The sequence below is a fragment of the Tasmannia lanceolata genome, unplaced genomic scaffold (assembly GCF_043159265.1).
Source record: "Tasmannia lanceolata isolate RefF3 unplaced genomic scaffold, GAP_Taslan_0.1 ptg000006l, whole genome shotgun sequence".
In the NCBI taxonomy this organism is placed as follows: Eukaryota; Viridiplantae; Streptophyta; class Magnoliopsida; order Canellales; family Winteraceae; genus Tasmannia; species Tasmannia lanceolata.
The window spans coordinates 37,689,223-37,715,076 of NW_027518683.1; the positions used below are offsets into that span (position 1 = coordinate 37,689,223).

The window sequence follows — 25,854 nt, forward strand, 5'->3', positions numbered from 1 at the left end:
TGACAGGGAGGGTCCCCTCTGGGATCCTCAAGGCTTGGGTAATGCTTTGCTTCAGAGAGATATCTCCCCGAGAAAAGAAAACTTTACTCTTAAGGAGATTGATTGAAAGACCAGAGCAAGCGGAGAATTTGTCCAGGCAGTTGGTAATACCACTCGCAGTAATTCTATCAGCACTGGCAAACAGAATCACATCATCAGCAAAGAGCAGATGGCTGATTTGAAGATCTCCCCTCCTGAATGGAGTGCGAATTTGATTGGAGACCATGGCCTCATTGAAAATGATTGAAAACATTTCCATAACAATAAAAAAAAGAAGAGGAGAAAGGGGATCCCCTTGCCGAATTCCATTAGAGGATAAGAAAAACCCTTTAGGAGTCCCATTTATAAGGATAGAAAAAGAAGGATCAGAGATGCATTGACTAATCCAAAGACACCAGACTTCATTGAAGCCTATTTTTTTCATAAATAAAAGGAGGCTGTGTCAGCAGACATTGTCAAAAGCTTTACGAATGTCAAGCTTAAGACACATAACAGGGGGAGACGAACCATTCTGCTTATGGAAATTATGAATAAGGTCGTTTATGAGAAGAAGGTTTTCTTGGATGAGCCTGCCCTCCACAAAATCTGACTGATTTGGGCTTATAATGTCTATGAGAACCATTTTAAGCCTGTAGCCAATATTTTTGAAATTATTTTGTATAAAGGATTGACTATTGGAAAAAGGAAGAGTGCCATTATAAAATGCAGGAGTGAAGATATCATCTCTCATGGTCCCGCATTCGACTCTCTCTCTCTCTCCCCGGATACTGAAAATGTGATACACCGAATCTTTTTCTAATTTCTCTCTCGGTGCGAAGAAGAAGATGAGAGAAATGGAGGCGGTGGCCGAGGGATTATGGGGTCTTGCAGACTATCACGAAAGAATCGGGGAGATTGGGAAGACGGTGAAGTGCCTTGAAGCCATCTGCCAGAGCAAGGTCTCCTTCTTGCCCATCATTGAGATCAAGACTCGCCTTCGGATCGCCTCTCTCCTCCTCAAGCACACTCACAACGTCAATCACGCTAGATCTCACCTAGAAAGATCGGTCAGTCTCCAAATCATCTCTCTGCAAATTCTTTCCATGTCAAATTTTCTTCTTCCCTTCTAATCCTATGTTTTTCGATGAGTGATTTCAATTGAAGGAACTCTACCTTCCAATTTCTTGTTATTTTGTGTAACTTGTTTTCACTGGTTTTTGCTAATTTGCGCCAATAAGATCTGAAGCTTGCTTAGGGGTTTTGCTAACGTGTGCCAATATGATTTGAAGCTTGCTTTCGAACTACCTTCCAATTTATTCTCTCTTCACCGAGTAGTTCTTTGATTCCAGTTGTTAGTTAGGCTCCGTTCTTTTCAACGTAAAAATGGACGTAAAATTTGTTTTTTGTTCATTTTTCAAAATAAGACAAATTTTACGTCCATTTTTAGGTCGAAAGAAATGGAGCCTTAAGGCTTTCTTTTCTCTCCACCGACTGGTTCTTTGATTCGAGTATTTGTTAGCTAGGGTTTTGCTAACATGCACTGGTCGATCTGCAGCTCCAAGCATTTGTATTTAGTTTCTCTTTTCCTTGTTTTCACAGGTTTTTGCTAACGTGCGCTCATATGATCTGAAGCTTGCTTAGGTTTTTTTTTATGCTGTCTGGGTTCTTTTCTCTCTACCGACTTGTTCTTTGATTTTAGTATTTTTTAGTTAGGGTTTCACTAACATGCGCTAGTTGATTCTGCAGCTTCAGGCATTTGTATTTAGTTTCTCTTTTACTATTTAGTTCATAGTTTTAAAACTCCCCGCGTCATCATGGATTCCCTCGAGTCTACTCCCTTTTACCTTGACCACGTGTTTTGCCCCAAAGAGTCATTGGAGACTCCTTTTGACTCACCTGAATTATGACCACGCCAACCGAGTACTCAGCTGTGTAAACCGAGTACTTGACCGTGTCGTGCCGGGTGGTCGACTAGGATTTTATTCAGCCGCGTTCCAGGCCACATCCACATTTTGCAACACTGATTTAGTTGCTATTTTTATTTAGTTTCTCTTTTACTATTTAGTTGCTATTTGATGCTTTGTGGGTGGATCATAATGGTTCTATTATTGTATGCACGATGTTTGATTACAATCTTCGATGATGATAACATTAGGAGAATGGGAATCAAAGGCCTCAGTAACACTGAGCTTTTGGTCCCTCGTTATTGTGTACATCTTGCCTCCGAATAGCCTCACTTTGGTTATGATGAAAGGGGCCTCTAACGGGATGCATTTCTCCATAATCTTTTTTTGGCAATTGCTCACCTTTTTTTTTTTTTTTTGAATGGTATTCCCATTGCTCACCTTTCGAACAATGTTTAGTCTCAAGTTAGGGTAAGATAACAACTATAGATATTCATGAGGAATTGTGTGCAGGGTTTTAAAGAGGACTGTTGCAAAGCTTAAAGTAGGCCGTGACAGGCTTAAATGGACTGTTGGATTATAGAGATGCACAGCAATTAAAATAAAAGTTTAGAGGGCTTTCTCTCAGGCAAGTACAATGTATTTATAAGGCTCTGTTTTAGCCATAGTTTTAAAACTCCCCCGCATCATCATGGACTCCCCCGAGTCGAATTACCTTGGCTGCGTTCCGCGTTTTGCCCTACAGAGTCTATTACTCCTTTTGACTCTCCTGAAGTATGACCGCGTCAACCGTGTACTCGACCGCATTGTGCCAGTTGACTGGGATTTTCTTCGGCCGCGTTCCACATCGAATCCACGTTTTGAAACATGGCTTTTAGCAGTTTGTCATAGTTCACGTGTCAAGGCCTGTTGATGTGTATAGGCCAGTTGACAGGTGTCAAGAGAGATAGGCGGTAGGTCTGTTAGAGGTTTTAAAGGTGTGTTCAGATCTGGACAGATCTGTTAGGGTTGGTACGTCGCGGTTTATATCAGATATGGAATGTCTATAAATTCTGATGGTACTATGAATTTATCTGCTGGCTTACACGCGGACTGGATGGGTTGAACTAGACTGTAACAGTTTTAAGTGTTGGCCAAACTTAGGAGGTCGCAGGATGACCAGGTCATCCGATTTGGCAAGAAGAAATAGAAGATAAAGAGGGTTTGGCCATAGGAGAGTCCAAAGCAGAAATTGTCCAATTCAAGGCTCTCCAGCATCCAGAGACATGTCGAGGACATTGATAGGGGCGGATGGTAGGGCTAGAACAGGCATAATCGCTTGAACAGCTAGAAGTGGGCCGACTATCTCTTCTATAGAGGTAATGACCTGGCGGATCGGTTGAAATAAAGATCGGGCTATTCTGGACTGCTAAGACCGGAAGGTAAGCTATTTGATGTGCTGAAATGGTAAAAAGGATGGTCTAGGGTAAAGGTAAGGGTATCAACGGGATTTCAAGGTATGTATGAGAGGATTAAAGGTTTAGGTGGGATTCTGAGTGAATGGTTATGGATTTCACAGGTAAACAAGTCCACAGAAGTGGACTGTGACTGTACAGTAATGCTACAGTTTTGAAAGTAGGTGCTGGGATGAAATAGGCTTAGGATAAGATGGGGTTTGGGAGCGGTCTGAGGTCTTTAATAGGTCTGGACTAAGGTTCTTGTTGGGTTCTTAGGTCTTTGATGATGCATGGAGTTTAAGGAATGAGATCTAAGGTTTAAGGGTAATTTATGGAAGGCTGTAGGGAATTGAATTAGTGCAGGTATAACAGTCTGGAACGGGAAGATTACAAAGCCTGATCTTGGATTGGAATTGATCTCAGGTCAGATCTAAGGGAGAGAAGTTTACAATGGGTTTAAGGCTTGAGTTTAATGGGCACAGGGTGAAAGGTATGGGAAAGGTGGTTGGGTTTGATGGAAAACTAAGGGACTGGTCTGGGGAGTGGATTTGGTCATAGGTGAAAGGGTAAGGTATGGTAAGGGTTTTTGTAGGTCTGGTATGGTTTAATGGGCTAGGGTCAAAGGTGGAAGGTTTGAAACAATGGAGGGGAAGGCTACGGAGTAGATGAAGGAATCATGATAAGAGAGTTCATGGTTGCAGCCTGCAGGCTCTTGGAAACAAAGGAAGAAAAAGAGAAAGGGAAAGAGATGCAAGAAGACGGCAAGAATACATAGTCATCAAAGCAAATTACTACCTAAGCAAAGGTTTTCCAGCAACCGGGGAGTAAATCAATTCATTCATGTCTCCTTCAAAAGTCCATAGGCCATTACACTTTATAGGTGACTCCAACCCCATGAAATTTTGAATGGAGGAGGGTTAGGACTCCTAATATACATCCATCTCTTAGTTGCAATAGAATAACATCCTATTCTTAATAAAACTCCTACTTGATGTAAGTAAGCAGTCTCCCAGTGTCTACCGCTAATATCCGATAATATTCTGACACTTTCACTTGAGTTATTCAACTTTCTAAAATAGAACTTCTAATCTTACATTAGACATTACATAAAACTCTTTTAATCCTACTTAAATTCATCGACTTAGTCCAAAACGTCGAAAATTCAAGTGGCCCCTACATACCAACTTAAGTGACATGATGCAAGCTTATTTCACGTGTCACAAGGGTTTCATTAATAGTAGTGACACTCAATCAATTATGATACCATAAAATGGTAATGACACCATTTTGTGTTATTGATACCTTGACCTCCTGAGAAATTTGGGGAATTAGGGATGGTCCCCTATCACCACTCCTTTCTTGGCAGCATCCCTTGCTTCATCGCCGCTTTCTCCGGGTTCATTATTGCCTTCCTTCGCATCTGCATCTTCATCTTCTTCGCCACTGGCAACATCTTCTACTTTTCTATCTCTCTACATTGGGGGATGCCTCAATACATTATCTCAGCCGCCAACTATTGGTGATGTTGGATGCGGTCGCGTGATCGTCCTAAACATCATCACCAAGGATTTATATGTCGGTTTTGGTATCAGTTTCGGCCAAGGAAGCAGGAAACATTACTGAAAATGGGGAATCCGTTTACCCAAGACGCGATTCTGAAAAGGGAAACATTTTGATTCTCCAATTTTTGGGAAACTCGTGTCCGATTCGTGGAAAACATGTTTCCTGAAAGTGGGAAGCGCGTTTTGGTGTTTAGGGGAAACGCGTTTTGAATTAACGGGAATCACGTTTGTATTCGTTGGGAATCTTCTACCCTCCTTGTCGTGGCAAACACGTTTCCTGAAAATGGCAAGCGCATTTTGGTGTTTAGGGGAAACACGTTTTGAATTAACGGGAATTGCTTTTTGTATTTGTTGGGAATCTTCTACCATCCTTTTCTCTTGTTGGGTCTCTTCTCTTCCTCTTTCCTCTTCTTAGTATTGACATGTAAAGTCATTTAAGTAAATGTCTTTACTATTTTTATTGTCCATTTACTTAAGATTTACAAGTAAATATCTTTGCTATTTTTATTGTCCATTTACTTAAAATTTACATGTAAATATCTTTGCTATTTTTATTGTCCATTTACTTAAGATTTACATGTACTGAATACCTCCATTTGAATCTATTAAAAATAGTTTCAAGAATCAAATCTAAAAGGATAAAATGTCAACTTCCCAGTTCTAGTCGAAATTCAAAAAAAAAAAAAAAGGGTCTGGTAAAAAACTAACGATGTGGTATTTTTTTCAATTTTAAAAATTCATAAATTCTATAATCTCCAAGCATTATGAAATCCCATAAGTCCGGTAAAAATTCTCATGATTTGGTCTCTAATTTTTTTTTATCTTGTCAAGCACTAGTCAATGCACTGGTCAACAAACTTGTCAACACAGGCATTTCAGCTGATAATGATTTTCCTTTAAGTAAATGTTGAATCTTTTAATAATAAGTTTTTTTATTTAATTTTTTGGTTCATATAATTATTTCTTATATTTTTTAGTAATTTTTTATTTTATTAAATTTTAAATTTTTTTTTAACTATTAAAAAAAATCTCCAACCCTTCATGCTTCCCACCTTCCTGAGAGCCTTTGCTTTCCGCTTTCGCTTCCCACCTTCCTGAGAGCCTTCGCTTCCCGCTTTCGCTTTCCACCCTGGCAGCATTGGTTTCTGCCACTGCCAAAACCAAATATTTCAGGTTCGATGGAAATTTTGGCCGAAATCATATAAAACCTTGATAATTTTTTTTTAAAATTTCCACCGAAATGTTAAAATTTCCGTGGAAATTTCGGTAATTTCAGTGGAAATCTTTAACATTTCGGTGGAAATTTGTAAATAACGGTGAAACAAAATTTCATCCCTGTATTTTTCTGAGTCAATGTACATTTGGTTTTGGTCCAAATCGATTCCGAAATATTTCCGCCGAAATTTTGGATTTCGGCTGAAATTTAATACTATGGCCGTCACCCTCTAGCTCAAGGAGGAAAAGTTCTAGTTGAGTTGTCGGCCTTGACTGTGGGAAAATCGCCAATGCGACACTGCAAACCTCCATTGTAGAACAACCATCGAAACCATGCTCGAGAATGGAGAAGAACACGTGTCTCCAACTCAGAGGTGAAGATAGTGGGATCTACTCTTCCTCATATAGGGCCTACATGGCTGCCTTAGATGCTTTGAAAAAAATATGTATGGGTCCTAGATTGAATGCATTGTTTTTTTTTTTTTTAATTTTATATAGAAGTTGTGATAACGGTAAAATTGTCATTTTAAAAAAAGTTGCAAAGATCTTTGGCAGAAGTTAATTTTAGTGATGCTTTGGAAATTACTTTTTAAGAAGCCAACCTTTAAGATAACATTTTTTTGTTGACTAATTGAAAAATACTTTATAGATCAAGAACTCATTGGCATAAATCCTTGAAATTATTAACTTGCTTGGTTTCATTTCATATCCACATTTTACTTAAAGATATGTTCGATGAGAAATTGTGAGTATTTCTTTTGATTTGTTTGCTTTTAAATGTAGTGTTCGACTATCAATTATTTTGGATTTCACTAGCATGGGCTGGTAGAATCTGGAGCTTACAGGAGGAAGATGGTACTGTTAGATTCATTGGACATGAGTCATTTTGAAGGTTTTTGTTTATTAGTTTTGTTTTTTTAGCATGCATATTTTCTTGTATAGGTAAAACAGTTATGGATCTAATTTTTATTTTTTTGTGAAATCTTCGTTTAAATTTTGCATAGGTCTATTCTATTTTTGTCTCGTTAAATCTATGATTTATATTTTAACATGAGCATGCTTGATGATTTGCAGACTATATAGTGCAGTTCAGAAATGTGATATTCTGTACTTGAGTATAAACTAAAATTATTGAGATTACTACCTTTTCTATTTATTGTGTATGTTGGTCGGAATGGGTTCTATTGACAACCTTTTCTATATATCATGCATATTGGTCAGAATGGGTTCTATTAACAAGTGTTTAGATATAGCCATAAATATGTTTTTTAACATTTATCTTTGTAGAGAACGGCATTCTAATATGTACTTGGCATTGAACTTGGAGATCTTTCTAACTAGCCTTTATTTCTTGTCCAATCAAAAGTCCCGTGATGCTTGTTGCATTTGATGTATGCTGTTAGCTTAGTTGTAAATTCCATTCGGGTGACTGCACTTTTTGCTGGATTGGAACTTCCTAGTGTTCTATTACGAAAAAGTGAATGCAAAATTTGAAAAAAACATTATAAACGTTTATTAAAAAATGAAAATATTTAGAAAAAAAAATATAAGAAACCATTATGTCAACCAAATTTAAAAAATAGACACACATTTTACTACTGAAACATCTTCCAAATGTAACAATTAAAATAAAAAACATCTTCCAAATGTATGTAGCCATAAAATTGGCTCTTGATGATCCTAATTAATATATGAATTCAGTTGACAACTCAATCACACTCATAGTTTTAAATTTCGGCCGAAATCCGAAATTTTTGCCGAAATTTTAACCAAAATTTCGATTTTCACCCTTACAAAATTTCCACCGAAATAAAAATATTTACCCCGAAATTATCGAAATTTCCACCGAAATTTTGTACTTTTTGGTGAAAATTTTAAGAAAACCGATATTTTTGTGAAATTTTTACATGATTTCGGCCGAAATTTCCACTGAAACTGAAATATTTTGATTTCGGTGGTGAGCGAAACCAACATTTAAAACCTTGATCACACCACACTCACAATCATAAATTATGCCATCGTTATTTAACTTAAAGATAATAAGCTAAATATAAAATGCAAATTAATTGTAAAATGGTTATGTGCGCTGCTTGGTTGTCCGATCTAGTGAGTGCGTTAGCCAATGGAAGATGCCCTACCGGAAGGTCTCAAACTCATTTTGGGATAATATTGCACAAGAAATACAAGACAAATAGAAGAAAACACTTAGAATACAGTTAAAAAATTTAAATTAGGGTACATCCTTTGAGATCACAACTTTGATGGAGGCAAATAGATACTCCCTAGGTTTAGAATGTAATGGAACGCCAGATCTAGGAGAGATTGCATGAAAATGGACCACCAATGGTCATCTTAAACTTTGTTTTCAGAAAGTTTGAAAACCCAAATATATGCAAAAGAACGTTTTTGATGTATTTTAAGTTTTTAATTTCCCATTGACCAGGAAGGCTAATTTACATTCAATGCTCCACAACAGTTATTAAACAATACCATTTGTGGAGTAGAGAATGGGGAAAAAAGGGCTATAACTGGGAAATTTCCTGCATTTGTGGTCGTTCCGGCTGGAATGGGATGTTCCGAAGCTTTGGAACACTGTAATCAGGTCAAAGGTTTTTGAATTTTCAGAATTCCAAACGAAAAGTTTCTATTCTATTAAGAAATCCATTTCAGAACGGATTTTGTTTCCAGAAATGTCAACCGGAATGCAACAGCATTGTCAACTTAGGCTGTTACTCAAGGAATGTGTATCTGCTTCATTATTTTAAATTAGGTCTAATTTTCGGGACTATTGCTCCATCACACTATTTATCCAATACCTACATGACAGAAGGACATGCCAGTTTGAGGTTATTTTGCCATGTCTACTATCAATGTTTTGAAAATCGGAATCGAATCGTAAATCGTAATTGGAGTCGAATCGTATCGGATTGTAAATCGTATCGTAAATCGTAAGATTCATTCAAAAATATAAAAAAATATGTATAATAAAAAATTATAAATAAATTAAAGAATAAAAATAGCCAATTATTCAGTTTTCATCCAAATTCATTAATTCAAACAGAAACTACCATGATAAGCATTCAATATCGTAATACAAATTGTTTGTTGACAAACTTGACACATACTAATCATCTAATTCTCATCCAAAACTATGAATCTTGGTTAATAATCTTTAAAAAAAGGCACATGATCATATCAATTCTCAAAGTCTCAAACATCAAATGAGAAATATCAATCATAAAAGACGGGAATCGATGTTGTCCTTATTATGGTAGTCTCCCACGTCGACTCCCACCTCGATGTGAGTAATGCCCTCAACAAATGCTCTGTGCTCGATTGGTTCGATTTGTTCGATGTCCTAATCCTCCTCTGTCTTCTTCCTTCTAATGAGAGGGATTTCGAAGGCTTCTTGTAATGTAGAAAGGAAATGAGGTCTTTTGCAAGAAAGACATATTTTCTTTTATACAAAACTTAATTTGGATAAATCGCATAAATCGTATGAATCGTACGATTTATGATCGAATCGTAAGATTCAATAAAAAATCGTAAGATTCATACAAATTAAGATTCATCATGGGATTCAAATCGTTTTGCCTAAGAATCATAAATCGAATTGTAAATTGAACCGTAAATCGTAAGATTTTCAAAACAATATCTACTATTATTTGCATACACATCTGAGACACTTTTTGTGTTTCTGTATGTGTGTGGACATATTTACACTTCGAGTATCTTGAATCAAAATCCTGTAGTCCCATTTCTATGTCTTTTATCGACATGTAATACTGTCCGAGTTACAGCCATCGATTGCTTGTTTGAATGATATTAAATCACGGTGCTATTGTTGATAAGTTCATCCTTTAACTATTAAAAAACAAAGTTCACGCTTCTAACAAAGCTTTATACTTGCTACAGCAATTGCTTTTAAAGTCAATCCCGTCATGCTTCGAACTAAAGTGTAGAGCATATAGCTTGTTAAGCCAGTGCTATCATCTTGTTGGCGCTATCCCTCCTCAGAAGCAAATCTTAAAGAAGGGTCTGGAGCTGATAGTATCTTCTGGAGATGGGTATGCTTATCTCTTCTTTCTCTTTTTCTTTTCTATGCTAATCGCTATTATGAAATTGCAATTTTGTGATGCATTATAGCTGGAGAGTAAGCATCTTGCTTCAACTTTCAAAGTAAAGAGTAGATGCTATAGAAAGATGTGGTTGATTTGAAAATAATAAAATGATTTAGGTTAAATCCGAAATATGGAAACTTGTTATGCATGCTTGTAATTTGAAAAGAAAGGAAGAGCATTCGTCACCATCTAAATGAAATCTATCTAAAATATAACTCTGTTGCCACCAAGTTTTAAAAATCCTAAACTGAAAATGGGGGACTTACATCAGGAAACATAATAAATAGAACCCAACCACACAATTTAGAGAGGACTCTTGTGGGGTGTCCCTTGCAGCTGCTCTTGCTTATGATTCAATTGTTTCCCGAGTTAGATTGAGAAGTATGATTGTTGACATAATAGGGTTTAGGGTTGAGTTAGGGAGGAGGGTATTTTCAAGTCCAGGGATGATTGTATCTCAGAGAGGTATGCATCCTCTGCACACGCTCTTGCTTATGCCTCACCGTTGTTTTGAGTCTCATTTCCGCATATTTATTAGTTTGATCTTTAACACCTTCCTTGCAACCAAGGTTTTAAATTTCGGTTTCGATACTGGTTTCAGACCCCACCAAAAACAAAATTTCGAAATTTCGACCGAAATACGGCGAAACAAGAAAACAGTATTTTATTTGATATAAAATTTCGGCCGAAACGAAATTTCGGTCAAAATTTCGGCAAAATATTAAAATAATTAAAAAAAAAACAGGTTTTTTGGGTGAAATTTCGGGGAAAAATGAAATTTCAACCAAAATTCCAAAATTTCGGCCGAAATAAAATACCATTTCGGGTAAGTGTGATTTCAGTGTCGGTAATTTCGGATTTCGGTCGAAATTTAAAACCATGCTTGCAACCCCAAAGCTTGAAGCACCTATTATAACACATAGAAAGCTGTGCTGGTTATGGTTGTATCTGAATACCTTTTCTTGTCTGTTTTTTTTTGGTTGTTTCTTACAATAAAATCTTTTGTCATCCCATATAATTTGGTGCTGTTTTTTCACATCTATCTAAATTTCAGATTATTTGGTTATATGTTTTTTACCTTTTAAAAAAAATCAGTTCTATGTTCTTTTGTTTAAGGTGAAGTTAGTTTTTCCATTTCCTGCTTTGAAGGTTTGCAGTAAAATTATGGTCATGCAACTTCAATTCACAGCTTGCAAATACTTTAGTAATTGAAGGAGACTATCAGGGCGCTAGATCTGCTTTAGAACGTGGATATACATGTGCTACTGAAGTATTGCATCCCGAACTTCAGGTTTGTTGGATCGAGCATTGGCCATTCTTATTAATATAAGACAAATTTATAATCAATAATGTGATTTTTGGTTTGTCTAATGCGTTAATATGTCGTGGTTAAATAGATGTTTTTTGCGACATCTATACTGCATGTTCATCTTATGCATTTCGAAGATGTAAATTTGGTCGAGAAAGCTGTTGAAAAATGTGATGCAGTCTGGGAGTCCATCCCGCCAGATCAAGTAAGTGCTTTTTTCTTTATAACCCATATTCCTGAGGGTTGATATATGGAGATGATATCAACATTCCCTCGTTTCTATAATGGCACTCTTCTCTTCATTATACACTTCCTTTTTTGTTTGAATGGTTGCAATTTGATTAAAAGAGAAATAAGAAGACCAATGAGAAAAGCGTTTAATAGAGTGCCGTAATTAAGCAAGGGGGTGCTCATATCATCCACTTTTATTAACTCTTAAAAGTATCACATCATTGAGATAGAAGAAAATGCCAGTAGTTGAGTGTAATGATAGCCTATGTAACTCATTTGTGGCATGGTTCATGCTAAAATTTTGTCATATTATTATAGCTATACACTCAAGCCATTATGTAATGTTTATTTTCTATAATGACACTCCTTTCTTCATTCTACACTTTCCTAATTAACTGATAAAGGCTGTTACAGTTCCCAAAATGCCATCAAACATCCAATGAGAAAAGTGTGAGATCCAACATCGGATGAGGAGGGAAAGATTTTGGGCTATATATGTGTGGACTCCCTGTCCCTGTGTAGACTCGTTTTCAGCATCTCCATGGCGCGGGCCCTGCGGAGTGGGTCGGGCACGGTTAGTGCTGCTGAAAAACAAATCTGGGGAGGGTAGAAGACCCAGAACCGGACAATATTTACACAGTGGGGTTGGGGCATGACAGAATGGTACCAAAGCGGACCTCCCCTAGTACGTTGTGTCATCAAGGACGTTGGGCCCCAAGCGGGGTGGATTGTGAGATCCCACATCAGAGGAGGGAAAGATGAAAGATTCTGGGCTATATGTGTGGACTCCCTCTCCCTGTGTAGACGTGCTTTAAGCTTCTCCATGGGGCGGGCCCCGTGGAGTGGGTCGGGCACGGTTAGTGCTGCTAGAAAGCAAAACCGGGGAGGGTAGAAGACTAGAACTGGACAGTATTTTTTATACAGTGGGGTCGGGGTGTGACAAAGAGTGTTTGACAGAGTTCCATAACTAAGCAAGGGGGTGTTGATATCATTCCCTTTTATTAACTCTTAAATGTATCATGTCCTTGAGATAGAAGAAAATGCCGGTAGGTGAGTGCAATGATAGTCTGAGACTCATATGTGGCATGGTTCATGCTAAAATTTCGTCATAGTATCATAGCTGTAGTCATAAGCCATTATGTAACATTGAGGTGCTTATAATCAAGTAAATTCTTCTTTATATTATTTTATGCAACTACACCTCGTTAAAGGAATTCAGTTCTTATTCTTTTTTGAATGGTAAAGATTTCATTCCAATAAGAGACTGAGGGGGTCTATACAAGGAATCAAGAAAGAGAAAAGATAACAAATAGAAATACAAGAGGAACAAAGAAAAGAAAAAACGTCAAGGGGGAGGAAATCAAACAACTCCAACTCCGCCCTAGTGACACCCTCTCTAGCAAGTCTGTCAGCGACATCATTGGCCGATCATCGAATATGAATAAAAGAAAGGGAAGTGATATATCCGCCCCTTTTGATTACTTGGGACACCCAGCAGCAGTGTACCTGGCAATCAGCCCCATTGAATCCTTCTGACAGGAAGTACATCAGCCCCTCTGCAGTCATTGATACCCTGCTGCTGGGTGTCCTAAGTAATCAAAAGGCACGGATTTATCACTTCCCTAAAAGAAACTGTAGATCCGCCCAGCCTGTCAAGAATCTCGTCAAAGAAAGCGACGAACCTCCACGGAAACGGATGGGTGCCCCTAAGCCATCTAATAACATTTAGGGAGTCTCCTTCAATCACTACTTTATTTAGGTCATAGGATTCTAGTAACTTGATTCCTTCATGCACCACTCGCACTTCATCTTCATTTGCATTGGCAATACCTATAGGAGACAAAACACTGATCATCCCTAAGGACACCCCCAATACCAGCAGGACTCGGATTTCCTAATCTAGAACCATCGAAGTTTAGCTTAAGAGATTCGCTCACGAGGGGATCCATACTTGCACAATCTTTGGTGCCCAATCAACTCTATTGCAGATTTCCTTCCATCCATGCCAAAGATCATGGGCCGACACAAATTGGAATATCGGTAGAGTGTTTTTCTTTACATAAATTGTGATGGCTTTTTAATAATTGCTTTCTGAAAGAAACAACGGTTTAGATTGGTGGGATATTGTAGTTTTTTTTCCCAAACAGATGTGTGTAGACTCCAAGCACTATTATCTTTTGATAATTGGCTGAAAATTGAACTTGTGACCTGAGTGTGATCTTGGGATCCTCACCGAGGTAGTCGAACTGCTTAATAGGGAAGGGACAAATTTGACAAAAGAAAAAGACAATTCCTTAAAGAATGAAACCTAATTTTCATTAGAAGGGGAAAAAAATCTAAATTCATGTAAAGAGAGAAGACATATAATTATAAAATATGGTGTAAGATTAATAAGGAAAGCCAATTCAATCTTATTTTGATGTAAAATTACCCAAGAGGCTACATTGGGTTTTCACACACTTTCTAATAATACCTATATTCTAACCCTCCAATAGTCCAATATGGCTCAAAATTCACAAGAAGGGTTAATCCAACTGCTGGATCTCAAGATCAACACACTTTAGAAATACAATGGTGGATAGTGATTCGGTCTAGCGGTTGAATTTCAGATCTGACACAATCACATTACATCGTTTGATGCTCTTAGTACACTTAAATAAAATTACCACTCTAGCTTAAAAAATCACACGTATAGGAGATCTTAAATTTCGATCACAAGAGAAGAGAGAAGGGTGAAGATATTGCCTTGAGAAGATGAGGATGGAAAAGCCCCAAGGTATCACACCTCTAGACCTAAGGTCTCACACCAACGGTAGGGTTGCAACTTGGGTCAGATTTTGCCTGACCTGCACTGACCCTATATGAAAATACCCTAGGCTGGGTTAAAATATCATGGGTCTTGGGTTGGGTCGATTTTCAGGTTGAAAAGACTCGACCTAATCATGGGTCAAGTCGGGTTTAAAGGAAAAAAACCCGAAACTGACCCGGCCTAAGATAGTTTACTTTATTATATGACTTTGAGCAAGATGAGTTTTACCCCAAAAATAATTAGGCATCTTCTTCTAAAATGACTTTAACCTGTATTTAATATAATATTATGTATTCTGCCCAAAAAAAAAATGTGGAGACTAGGTTTAGTTAGAAGCAAAGATTTACTAACACAAAAATCTTTTGTGTTCTAAAATAAAGATTGAAGAAGGAAAAGAACAAAGAACCTATCAGGAGTTGCATAATAAAGTCAGATAGTCAGGAATGCAAATGCTTGTGACAACATCAACTTGTTTTCGAGCCACATTGATGCAGATGTTGTGATTTGGTTCTTCTATTCAGGAAGAAAGGTGAGTTAGTTGAATGGTACAAGGTGCAAAGAAGAATTTAATATTAATGTGGAAAGCTTTCAGTTCCATTATGTTTTTTTAATGGTAGCTAATTTTATCGCAGAAAGGAGAAAATGAAACGACTGAGACTTTCAGTTCCATCATATAGATGACAATTATTATTTGAATATGACACTCCAAACATAATCCTGCTTGTCTTTTCTATGTTTTTTTAAGATACAACACAATATTTATTACTTGATTAACTAACTAAATGCAGCCACGTGAGTTTAAGTAAGCATTGATGACAACCCTTTGAGATTAGCATTTTATGCAAAAACAGAATTTGTATTGGAAGCCCAAAACGCGATAAGAGTTGGAATAATGTGGATGTTGATGGATGGACAACTGATCGATCTATTTAATATGACGAAGTATGTGGAACTCAATGGAATTCCTTGGCCTCTGAGGTGATGCGGTTGAAAGAAAATTTTACTTGCGACGACCTGTTGATCAAGGACCGAAATATTGTTGTCGTCATAATCAAGTGGGACGGTGAAACAATACCTAATTATTTTTGGGTTTGACACTCGTCTTGCTAACACCTGACCTGACCCGACCTGATAAAGTTTATCGGGTAGGGTCTATGAATCTCGGGTTTTTCTTAAATGAACTGACTCGATCTGACCTGAAATTTTTTCTCTTGTAGCATAGGGTTATGGAAAACCTGGATTGCCCGACCCGAGTTGCAACCCTACTGCCAGGAGATCAAGACATTGCATCAAGATCAAGAGAAGATGATTTCTCCATAAGCAAAGCTTGAGTTTGTATTCCTAACATAACATGTAAAACAGATGACCTTAAAAGCTACATATATAGAGAATCTTTTCAATATATATATATATATATATATATATATAGAGAGAGAGAGAGAGAGAGAGAGAGAGAGAGAGAGAGAGAGAGGAAATGGTTTGTGAGCAGCTGCTCAGATAAGCAGATAAGCTTATCTGAGCAGCTGCTCACAAACCATTTCCTCATACTTCAGAAACCTTTTCCCTATATATATATATATATATATATATATAGAGAGAGAGAGAGAGAGAGAGAGAGAGAGAGAGAGAGAGAGAGAGAGTAGAGTGTTTGAGGTTAACCTCATATAAGCTTATATGAGGTAGCGCTCACAAAACATAAGGCACCCACTTTGTTTAGATGATCCAAACCATTGATTTGCAAGGCCCCATCATAGATAGGGTGTGTACAAAAAATCAGCTCCATTGGATCATCCTAACCCCTCCAAAAGTGGAGGCAAAAATGGCCAGATTTGTGGGCAAAAAGTGTCTATCCATTTTGCCCTCCACTTTTGGATGGGTTAGGATGATCCAATGGAGCTGATTTTTTGTACACACCCTATCTATGTTGGGGCCTTTCAAATGAATGCTTTGGATCATCCTAACAATGTGGGCCCCTTATGTTTTGTGAGCGCCACCTCATAAAAGCTATATGAGGTTAACCTCAGGAACCCTTTTCTCATATATATATATATATATATATATATATATATATATATATATATATATAGAGAGAGAGAGAGAGAGAGAGAGAGAGAGAGAGAGAGAGAGAGAGAGAGGAAAGTGTTCCTGCACACGTGTTCAGGTAAGCTTACCTACACACGAGTGCTGAAACAGGGTGGGGGCCACATTTTTTTGGGTGTCCAAAGCATTCACTTGGAAGGCCCTTCCATGGATAGGGTATTGCCCAAAAATCAGCCCCATTGGATCATCCTAACCCTGCCATTTGTGGTGGGGAAAAATGGGCAGAAATATGGACACACAATGTCTGTCCATCTCCCCCCCCGGGGGGCTGATTTTTGGGCCACACCTCATCGATGGAAGGGACTTCCAAATGAATGGTTTTGATCCCCACAAAAATGTGGCCCCCACCCTGTTTCAGCACTTGTGTGCAGGTAAGTTACCTGCACACGTTTGCAGGAACCCTTTTCTCATATATATATATATATATATATATATATATATATATATATATAGTAAGGAAATGACTCTAGAGAGTTCTAAAACCGTAACTTAATGACCTTCTCCTCCACCGTGTTTAGGTCGTAGAGAAGAGTGGCCCTCTTTTTAAGTCACTTAATATTTTCAAAATGCCAGCTGTGCCTTTTCTCACATAATGCATGAAATAAAACTCTCTAACTAGTATTCTAACTCCCATATGGGGCCAATCTCTTTAGTGAAGCTCCAAACTCTCTGGCCTAATGGATACCTCCTTCCTGAAATTCAACGAATTGCGGTGTAGATTTGCTTTTGCTTTGTAGGACTCATTACTTAAGGAGATTTCCCGTGAACCATTTCCCCATCCTTTGACATTATCTCCTACCAATCATCACAATAGGCTTCCCTGAATACGATTTACGACTTCGGTCCGTCTGTTTGTGGATGAAATGCATTTGAGCATTGTAACTTAATATCCATTATCTTCCACAACATTTTCTAGAAGTAGGTCATCAACTTGAAATCATGATCTGAAACAAGTCTTTAGAAGTTCGTGAAGACGTACGGATGGGGACCATCCTAAGGTCCCAATTTTATTTTTAAGGTATCTTTTAAGTCTCTTAAGTTATAGTGTGGGTACCATAATCTTTTCCCATCAAAATCACATGAGTTTTTTGAGTTATGAGTGTTTTAAGTAGGCCCTAGACATGTATTACGGGGAATTTAAGTGCCGAGGAAGATTTTAAGTCATTAGAGGTGATTCTAGTCTAAAAGTGTTAAGTTTTTGTTTAGGTTTTTAGAACTTTTTAGTTCTCTTCTTTTTCTTATATTTTGTAAGCCTCAAGGGATGAATGAAAAAAAGGACTGTTTCTTTGCTGCTTTGCAAAATCATGGGTGTGAAGCCTTCGTCCTCGAGGTGTGGTTCCTTGAGATCCATCGGTGTGATGCCTTTGGATGGTTAGACGTGGGGTGCCTTAACCCTAAGGTGAGATGCCTTAGAAGTCTGGTGTGATTCCGGATTAGCTATCTTCTCCATTCCTCTTATTTCAGATATCTCTTCCCTACAAGTGTTTTGTCTCTATACATACCTAATTCACTTTTCAATGTTCGAGAAATAAAGAGAATAGAAAATGAAATCATGCTATCCTTTTTCCCCAAGCGTTTTTTTCACTACAAGCTGTAAGTCTACCTGAATGTAAAATTATCTACTGGAAAGCATCTAAGAATCATTTGCACTTGGATAACTTCAGATTATGGTGGCACGCTTTCCATTTTTCATTGTAGCACTATCCATTTTCTATTGTAGACCTTTAGTTTATTTTTGTACCATATTATTTATTGGGCTGATTCTGTTTAAAAGTTTTGCTTGTTTCATATTTTGTGTACATAATCGTCAGCACTAATTTTACTATGAAGAACACTGTTTTGTACTGAAAGCCTTGAATCACCACAATATTGTCATGGTTTTCTTCCTTCTATATATAATGTCAGCTACAATCCTTACCATGTGACACTAATTCCTGATTTCTGTTGTTATATCTGCTCCATCCAGAGACAGAATTGCCTTGGCTTATTTTTTTACAATGAACTCCTGCACACATTTTATCGACTTAGGATATGTGACTACAAGAATGCATCCCAACACGTTGAAAAGTTGGACGCCGCCAGACGTTTCCAGGAATTGACTGCTGAAGTCAATGCTATAAATCAGAATCTCTCCCAAACCAATTTGCAACAGGAGGAAAAGTCATCAATGTATGAGAAACAGAGCCAGCTTCAAAAGCAGTTGAAAACTATTACTATATTTGGTTCAGCGAGCAAAGGATCTCCGGAACCATCATTTTCTATTGTAGACCTTTAGTTTATTTTTGTACCATATTATTTATTGGGCTGATTCTGTTTAAAAGTTTTGCTTGTTTCATATTTTGTGTACATAATCGTCAGCACTAATTTTACTATGAAGAACACTGTTTTGTACTGAAAGCCTTGAATCACCACAATATTGTCATGGTTTTCTTCCTTCTATATATAATGTCAGCTACAATCCTTACCATGTGACACTAATTCCTGATTTCTGTTGTTATATCTGCTCCATCCAGAGACAGAATTGCCTTGGCTTATTTTTTTACAATGAACTCCTGCACACATTTTATCGACTTAGGATATGTGACTACAAGAATGCATCCCAACACGTTGAAAAGTTGGACGCCGCCAGACGTTTCCAGGAATTGACTGCTGAAGTCAATGCTATAAATCAGAATCTCTCCCAAACCAATTTGCAACAGGAGGAAAAGTCATCAATGTATGAGAAACAGAGCCAGCTTCAAAAGCAGTTGAAAACTATTACTATATTTGGTTCAGCGAGCAAAGGATCTCCGGAACCATCATGTTCTGGAAATGCAAGAGGGACATGGGGAGATAAGCTAGAACTGGCACCGCCGCTTATAGATGGTGAATGGTTGCCAAAAAGTGCCGTCTTTGTACTGGTTGATCTTATGCTTGTCATATTTGGGCGTCCAAAAGGATTATTTAAGGAGTGTGGAAGACGGATTCAATCTGGACTTCATGTGATCCAAGGTGGGTTCATGTATAGAATTCAAGATGCATGATTTTGTCCTTTTGTCGGCTATAACATGTATTTTTGGTGGGTTCGTAATTCCTGGTGTCCTAGCTAGCTTTGGTTGGTAAGCTGAGTCAACTAAGCTGATTTCAACTCAGAACTCATGCATATGCACCGCTACTCAAAAAAAAGAAAGAAATAAAAAATAAAAATAAAATAAAACTCATGCATGTACACAAATCTCTATCAAAATATATTCATGCTAGATTTTTTTTAAAGGTTTTAAGGTAAAATGTTATTTATAACTTTGAATTGACTCATCTTAGCCAACCTGCATTCTATTTCATCACTTGATTGCTGAGGCTGTGCTTGATTGACTCTCTTGGTGCTTCATCTTGTTGATGATTTAAAAGCAGTGATTTCTGTTGGAAAAATGATGACACTTATGTTCACAACTTTGAATTTATCGACCAACCAGGGGCTTTAAAAGCAAATTATTTGTTTATGTGCAGAGGAGCTAGTGAAGCTTGGAATCACTGATGGTGTGAGAGGTGAGCATTCATCAGCTATTTGAAAGCTTGCATATTTGTCAATTCCAGAAATGAAAAAATGCCATATTCTATTCTCTTTTTTTGGCTGCTATCATTAGTTCTACTGTTGTCACAACAATCATTGACTCATCCAGATTGACTTCACTTTGGCCATACCTTAACGAGTCAAATAAGAATTAGTTTGTCGAGTCTGTGTCAATAAAAAATTTATTAGGTCAATCATTGACTTGCCTAGGTTGACCTACTTTTTCCTTGGTTGAGTTCTTGACCAACTACAGGTTTTTAAACTTCAAGTAGAAAGATTCTCCATAGAATTCAAAAATTTGAAATCTACGGGCATATTCCTTGTAAATTTTTTGTTCTATTCTTCTGCATAACTTTCGTAGTATTTCTTGTTCATTAAGCATTTTGGCAAACACTCAAGGGTCTTCCATTTGAAAGTGGCTCAATTTGGATAATCTGCTATGGCAATAGTATAACTTCTCTAACATGGAGACTGAGCCTGGCTACAGGTATCGCAAACCATAGAAGCACGAAGTGGGTGCGGGGGCGGGAGCGGGGAAGCGTGGGGGTCTAGAAGAATCTAAGGTTGGGAACGCTGTGGGAGCGTTAATGTAATATTTTCATCATGTCTTTAATATTCAAGTATATAAGGGGCCTCCTCTACATGAGATCCGGGGACGATGTGATTACCTTCCGGTAATATCTGACCTTGTTATAAGTAGTGAAAAACAAGGAAAGGGGGGTCATGTTTGAGCGGGGAAGGGAGGAGGATTGGAAGTGCCTACTTTGTCGCTACCATAATTTTGGATGGCGGCTTAGATGTAGAAGGTGCCCGCAAGCTAGATTGATTCTTCCCCCCTCATCCCGCACATCTTGGGGAGGGGAGGGGAGATCCACAAGGAAATCTAAACATGCTGGGGACAATAGATCATGAGCATGGTTTTGCTCTCTCTGTTAATATCTTAATTTTAGATGGCGGGATGATTGTCGATGGTGTCATAAAACCAGAATCCCCCCAAAATGGGTTCCTCGTGCTAGCCCACCATCTAAAGAAAAATCCATTGGTGGTGAAGATGATCTTTGGCCTGATTCGGGTAAAATTTATCGCCACAAAAGTTCAGGGATTCCACTTTTATCCATCTCGGGCAGGGAAGTGGATGTGCGAATGGGTTTCCTAAGTGCTTGCCTGATAGGGAAAAAGAAAAAAAACATAGTGAGACCCTGCAGGAACTCTGGAAATGGGAACAAGAGTCCTGGGAAATCCCATCTTTACATTGTCCTTCCACGTTGGCAAAGAATGAAGTTCTTTTCATGTTTGAATCAGAATCACAAGCCTTACAAATCCTCGCTAAGGGACCTGTGGTCTTGGATAATCATTTGCTCTCCCTTTCACCTAGGAAAAAGGAATTTATTCAAGGAGAGGAAGCTCTATGGGTTCACTTCTATGGTATCCCTCTGCACGCCTGGGCTGTTTCTACGGTGGAGGCATTAGGGGGTCTTTTTGGCAAGGTTGTAGAAACTAAGATGGAAGGCAACCACCAGAATTGTATGAGTTACGTTTCGGCTAAGATTCTAGCTCCCGCTGGCTTTTCCCTCTTTCTGGTGTTAAACTCAGAATTTTAGACCAGACCTATACTATTGGGGTTGAACTTTCGACGGAAAATCCTTCTTCGCTGGCAGAGCGTCTTCCGACGAGTAAATAGCCTTTGTGTGAACCGTTGGGCCCCGTATGGGATTCAAATTTTAAACCTAACCAATCAAGTACTCTTGTCAGGATGCCCAAGAGTGTGCCGTTGGTCTGCTTTGAAAACGGTGTGATGGGACCTAAAGAGAGGTATTCAGACCTTTTCGTACTGTTGGTGAGTCCTGAGAAATATAATCCTAAGTACCCTGCCCTTAGGCGGAATTCTGCTTCGTTGGCTGCACCTCTCACTAATAACAATTCGTTTTGTTGTTTCCCTAGAGCCAGGAAGAGTGTTGACCTTCGTGCCCGTGGCGGTTCTTACGTTGGCTTAAATCTCCTAGCCAGGGCGTCAAGATCTAATGAAAGTTTCCTTATGAATTTGTTGGGGAATATCTTGGTTTTAAAACCAAGATCAAGAAGGATAAGCAACAGACTGTTGAAGCTCCTAAACTTTTATTCCAAGTCTGGTAGGATAGGATCTTTCTAGCTAACTTAGCAGACGTGTATCCTGGGGTTGAAGGAGTTGATAGCGTTTACAACATTTATGGATGCTTTGATTAGGGGGTTGGACCCAGCTCTGGTCGCTTCCCCTAGTCTTGGGTTTCTACCCTGAACGGTTAGGGGGTTGGATCCAGGGTTGGGTCAGTGATAATCTTTCCTTAGTTAATTTTTGGATCATCGGTCGGATGGGCAGGGGCGTCATCTTGGGAAGGCGAGTGATGCAGATTTTAGGCCTAAATAAGAGGCATATTAGCCCTTTAGATTTTTTAGGAATTTATTTTCCATGTTATTTAGTTTTTCGGATTTTATTTTCCATTTTAGGCAGTTTATTCTGTATAGAGTTCTTATTTTAGTAGGCTTATTTAAGAGTTCATGTTTTAGTAGGATTTTAGTTCTTAGGTTGTTTATTTGCCTATATATGGCCTCTTTACAACTTATTTTGTAACTTTTGATGCTTATCTATATTGAATACAGATTCTTCTCCTTCTAATTCTGGTCTTCCTCTCCTCTCATCTGATTTATTCTCTCCCTAAATTCGTCTATTCTTCTGGTTATTTTCCTCTCTTCTTCAGGTTATTTTCGTCTCCTCTTCCCCTATTCTTCTAATTCTATCCCCTTTCGTCTATTTCTCTTCCCTTTCCTCAATTTTTCTTCACGGAGCTGCATCAATTTGGTATCAGAGCTTTTCTTTGTGAGATCCTGCATCAAATTTGGTATCAGAGCTAAAGATCCAAGCAAACCAAAAGATCTAAGACTACGAAGATCCAAGCCTTCCAATCTCCATCGCAATCCAAGTCTTTCACTATCTATTCTCACCAACCCCAACCATTAAAACCCAGTCCCCCAAACCTCTTACTTTCAGTCCCCCATACCTCTTACTTTCAGCCACCTGCAGATCCCCTTAAAACCCAACCAATCTACCCTTCAGATTTCCTCACCCAAAGTTCACCTACATCAACCAGAACTTGTTCTCAGCCCATCCGTAACCACACAAACACCCTGAATATCAAACAAACAAAACCCACTTCAATAACTTCAACCCTATCTTGCTGCCCTTCCATCTAAACCTTGCTAAAACCCTCAATTTCAGCCACTCTTAACAGCAACACAAACCGTGCAGATTTCATCCATTCCATTCCGCCCCTTTAAAAACCCACAGAAACATCCCCCCTAACAGCCCCTTGCAACCCATATATCATCAAATTTCAGCCCCTAAAACCCATCTTAGACCATATCTTCGTTCACTAAACCACCAGCCCTGTTTCCAGCACATGCAACAGCCCTACATCATCCTATCAAACCCACCACCAAAGGCTCTCAGATCTGATATCTGAGTCTTCTTTGTCACTGGATCTCTCCGATGTGTCTCTCGCCAAAGTCGGGCCGCTCTCGCAGATTTCTTTATTTTCCAGCGTCACAACTGAAGAAAGCTTCGTGCTGAAGAAGGATACTTTTATTACCATCTTCTGAGAAAGGCAAGTTGCCGTACTAGTTAAGTTTCCTTTTATTTAGGTTTCTGTGTTGACACGTTTTAAGAAAAGTAATCAAGAGGTCAAGGAAAAGTCAAGCACGGTGATAACTTTCCTCTTCTTATTTTATATAATAGAATTGAATAGGCAGTTTCCTCTTTTCATCCTACTGCCATTGCAAGGAAAGTAGGAAACGTGTCCCTTTTACTTTATTAGCAAGTAACCTTTTGAGTCGTTCAAAGTCAGAAGAAAAAGTAACTTACTTTTTTGACTTTATTTCCCAACAAAGCACCCCACTCTTTTACCTTGGACACCCCACTATTCCCTTTAAGTTATCTGTCACGTGAGTGAGTAGCAGAAAAAAAGAGGACTTTTATCACGCCCCCTACTTCCCCTAGGCACTCCTTTCCATTAGCAAAGACTAATTAACCCCCTCTTTTCCCCAGCCACCCCCACAAAAAAAATTAGAAAAAAAATATCAGCTCTTTGTTTTTCTCTCTCCTCCGTTAGTTTTTCTCTCTATCCTTGTTTGGGCTATTTCTGCTCAAAATTGGCCCTTGACCTCAACACGAAAGTTGTTCGTGACAACTGTTAGAGCGCATCCAGCCTATTTTCAGCAGCGGACAGCAGTCTTCAGCACAATTTCAGAAGCCATCTTAGCCATTGATCGCGCCCCTTCTTCCGATCATCAGCTTTCACTCATCTGATTTCAGATCTGCGACAGACAATGTGATTCTTTCGACATGCCAGATAGATCAGACAGTTGATTTCAGTTTCCGACATCGATCCCTATGCCTCCAGCATTTATTCCATATTTTGATGGGTACGACGAAAGCTATTGGAATGGACGCACTCCCTTTAGCTATTATGAGGATGCATGCTTACAGTGGATTGATGCTCCAGACGCTTATCATGAGTACAATGGCCATGATCACCAAGCGACTATCTACTTGGCTAAAGAGACTGTGCGACGACAAGCCTGATGCTCATGGGACCACATGGAAATGAACCGTCGTAGAAGAAGCGAGCCTCCAATCTGTCGTTGGAAGGATGTTCATAATTTTTTTATGACTCTCTATACGCTCCACTATCGACGGAGATTGAAGCGTGAAGAAGCCGCTTGACGAGAAGAAGCAACTTGCTGTGAACAAGAAGTAGCAGCCCGTCGTGCACGCGAAGCTAAAATTAAGGCTGAGAATTTAGAGCGTCGCATGCGCGAGTCAGATTTGCAGCGCCGCTCCACTACTTCATCCATCTTACCCGTTTGCTGATATTCTTACGGGTCCAGATGCTAGTATTGATGAGATCATTGATGTTGAGCCTTTGATTCCATCAGATTCAGACTCTGAGATGGACGATCCTGAGTTAGAGACTCAGTTGATTGCTGATATCGACATCGTTGCGCATGATGCTTCTGAGATTTCTACTGCACCGATTGCAGATCATCTAGAGCGTAAGCTTCACTCTTCTGAGGCAGATATTGTGGCAGATCCACGTGAGGTTGATCCATTGCCTGAGTCCGAGCTGAGTGACCAGATCGTTGAGGCATTACCAGAGCATACACAGCATAAGCTGATAATTGAGGATGCCGATTCCATATCATTACATGAGTACACTGATAGCATTACTTCTCCAGTAGATGCCCTGATCGAGATGATTATGGAGGTCGAGCCCGTAGATTTCAGTGCACAAGATGACCATCTTAATGCTGATCACGGATTGATACTGCCCATAGCTGTTTTGCCGATCCAGGAGGAGTACGTTGCTATCTTCCCAGCTAGTTTACTTCTCCAGCGCAGATTCTGTTCGCATGAGTCTACATGGCTTTATTTCCTCTTCTTCCGTAGACCTTGCAGATGCTTCTCCCAATTGTCTCGAGCGTTAGACATCATGATTGCTTCTGCCGGATTATGCGTTCTACTACTTTAGTGGATTGTTTACATCTTTGACCCAAGTGGACTAGAACT

General features: G+C 38.7%; 1 protein-coding gene across 1 annotated transcript in view; it reads left to right on the top strand.

The window, feature by feature from the left end:
* The first annotated feature begins 738 nt into the window (after positions 1-738).
* The window catches only part of LOC143880272 (Tetratricopeptide repeat (TPR)-like superfamily protein), a 75,865-nt gene continuing 50,749 nt past the window's right edge, over positions 739-25,854 (top strand). Inside the window, exons 1-6 of the mRNA XM_077383115.1 lie at positions 739-1,085; positions 10,051-10,202; positions 11,406-11,547; positions 11,654-11,770; positions 19,219-19,696; positions 20,192-20,230. Of these exons, the coding sequence (XP_077239230.1) occupies positions 864-1,085; positions 10,051-10,202; positions 11,406-11,547; positions 11,654-11,770; positions 19,219-19,696; positions 20,192-20,230 (1,150 nt within the window). The 5' untranslated portion in view covers positions 739-863. The remainder of the gene's footprint in view (positions 1,086-10,050; positions 10,203-11,405; positions 11,548-11,653; positions 11,771-19,218; positions 19,697-20,191; positions 20,231-25,854) is intronic.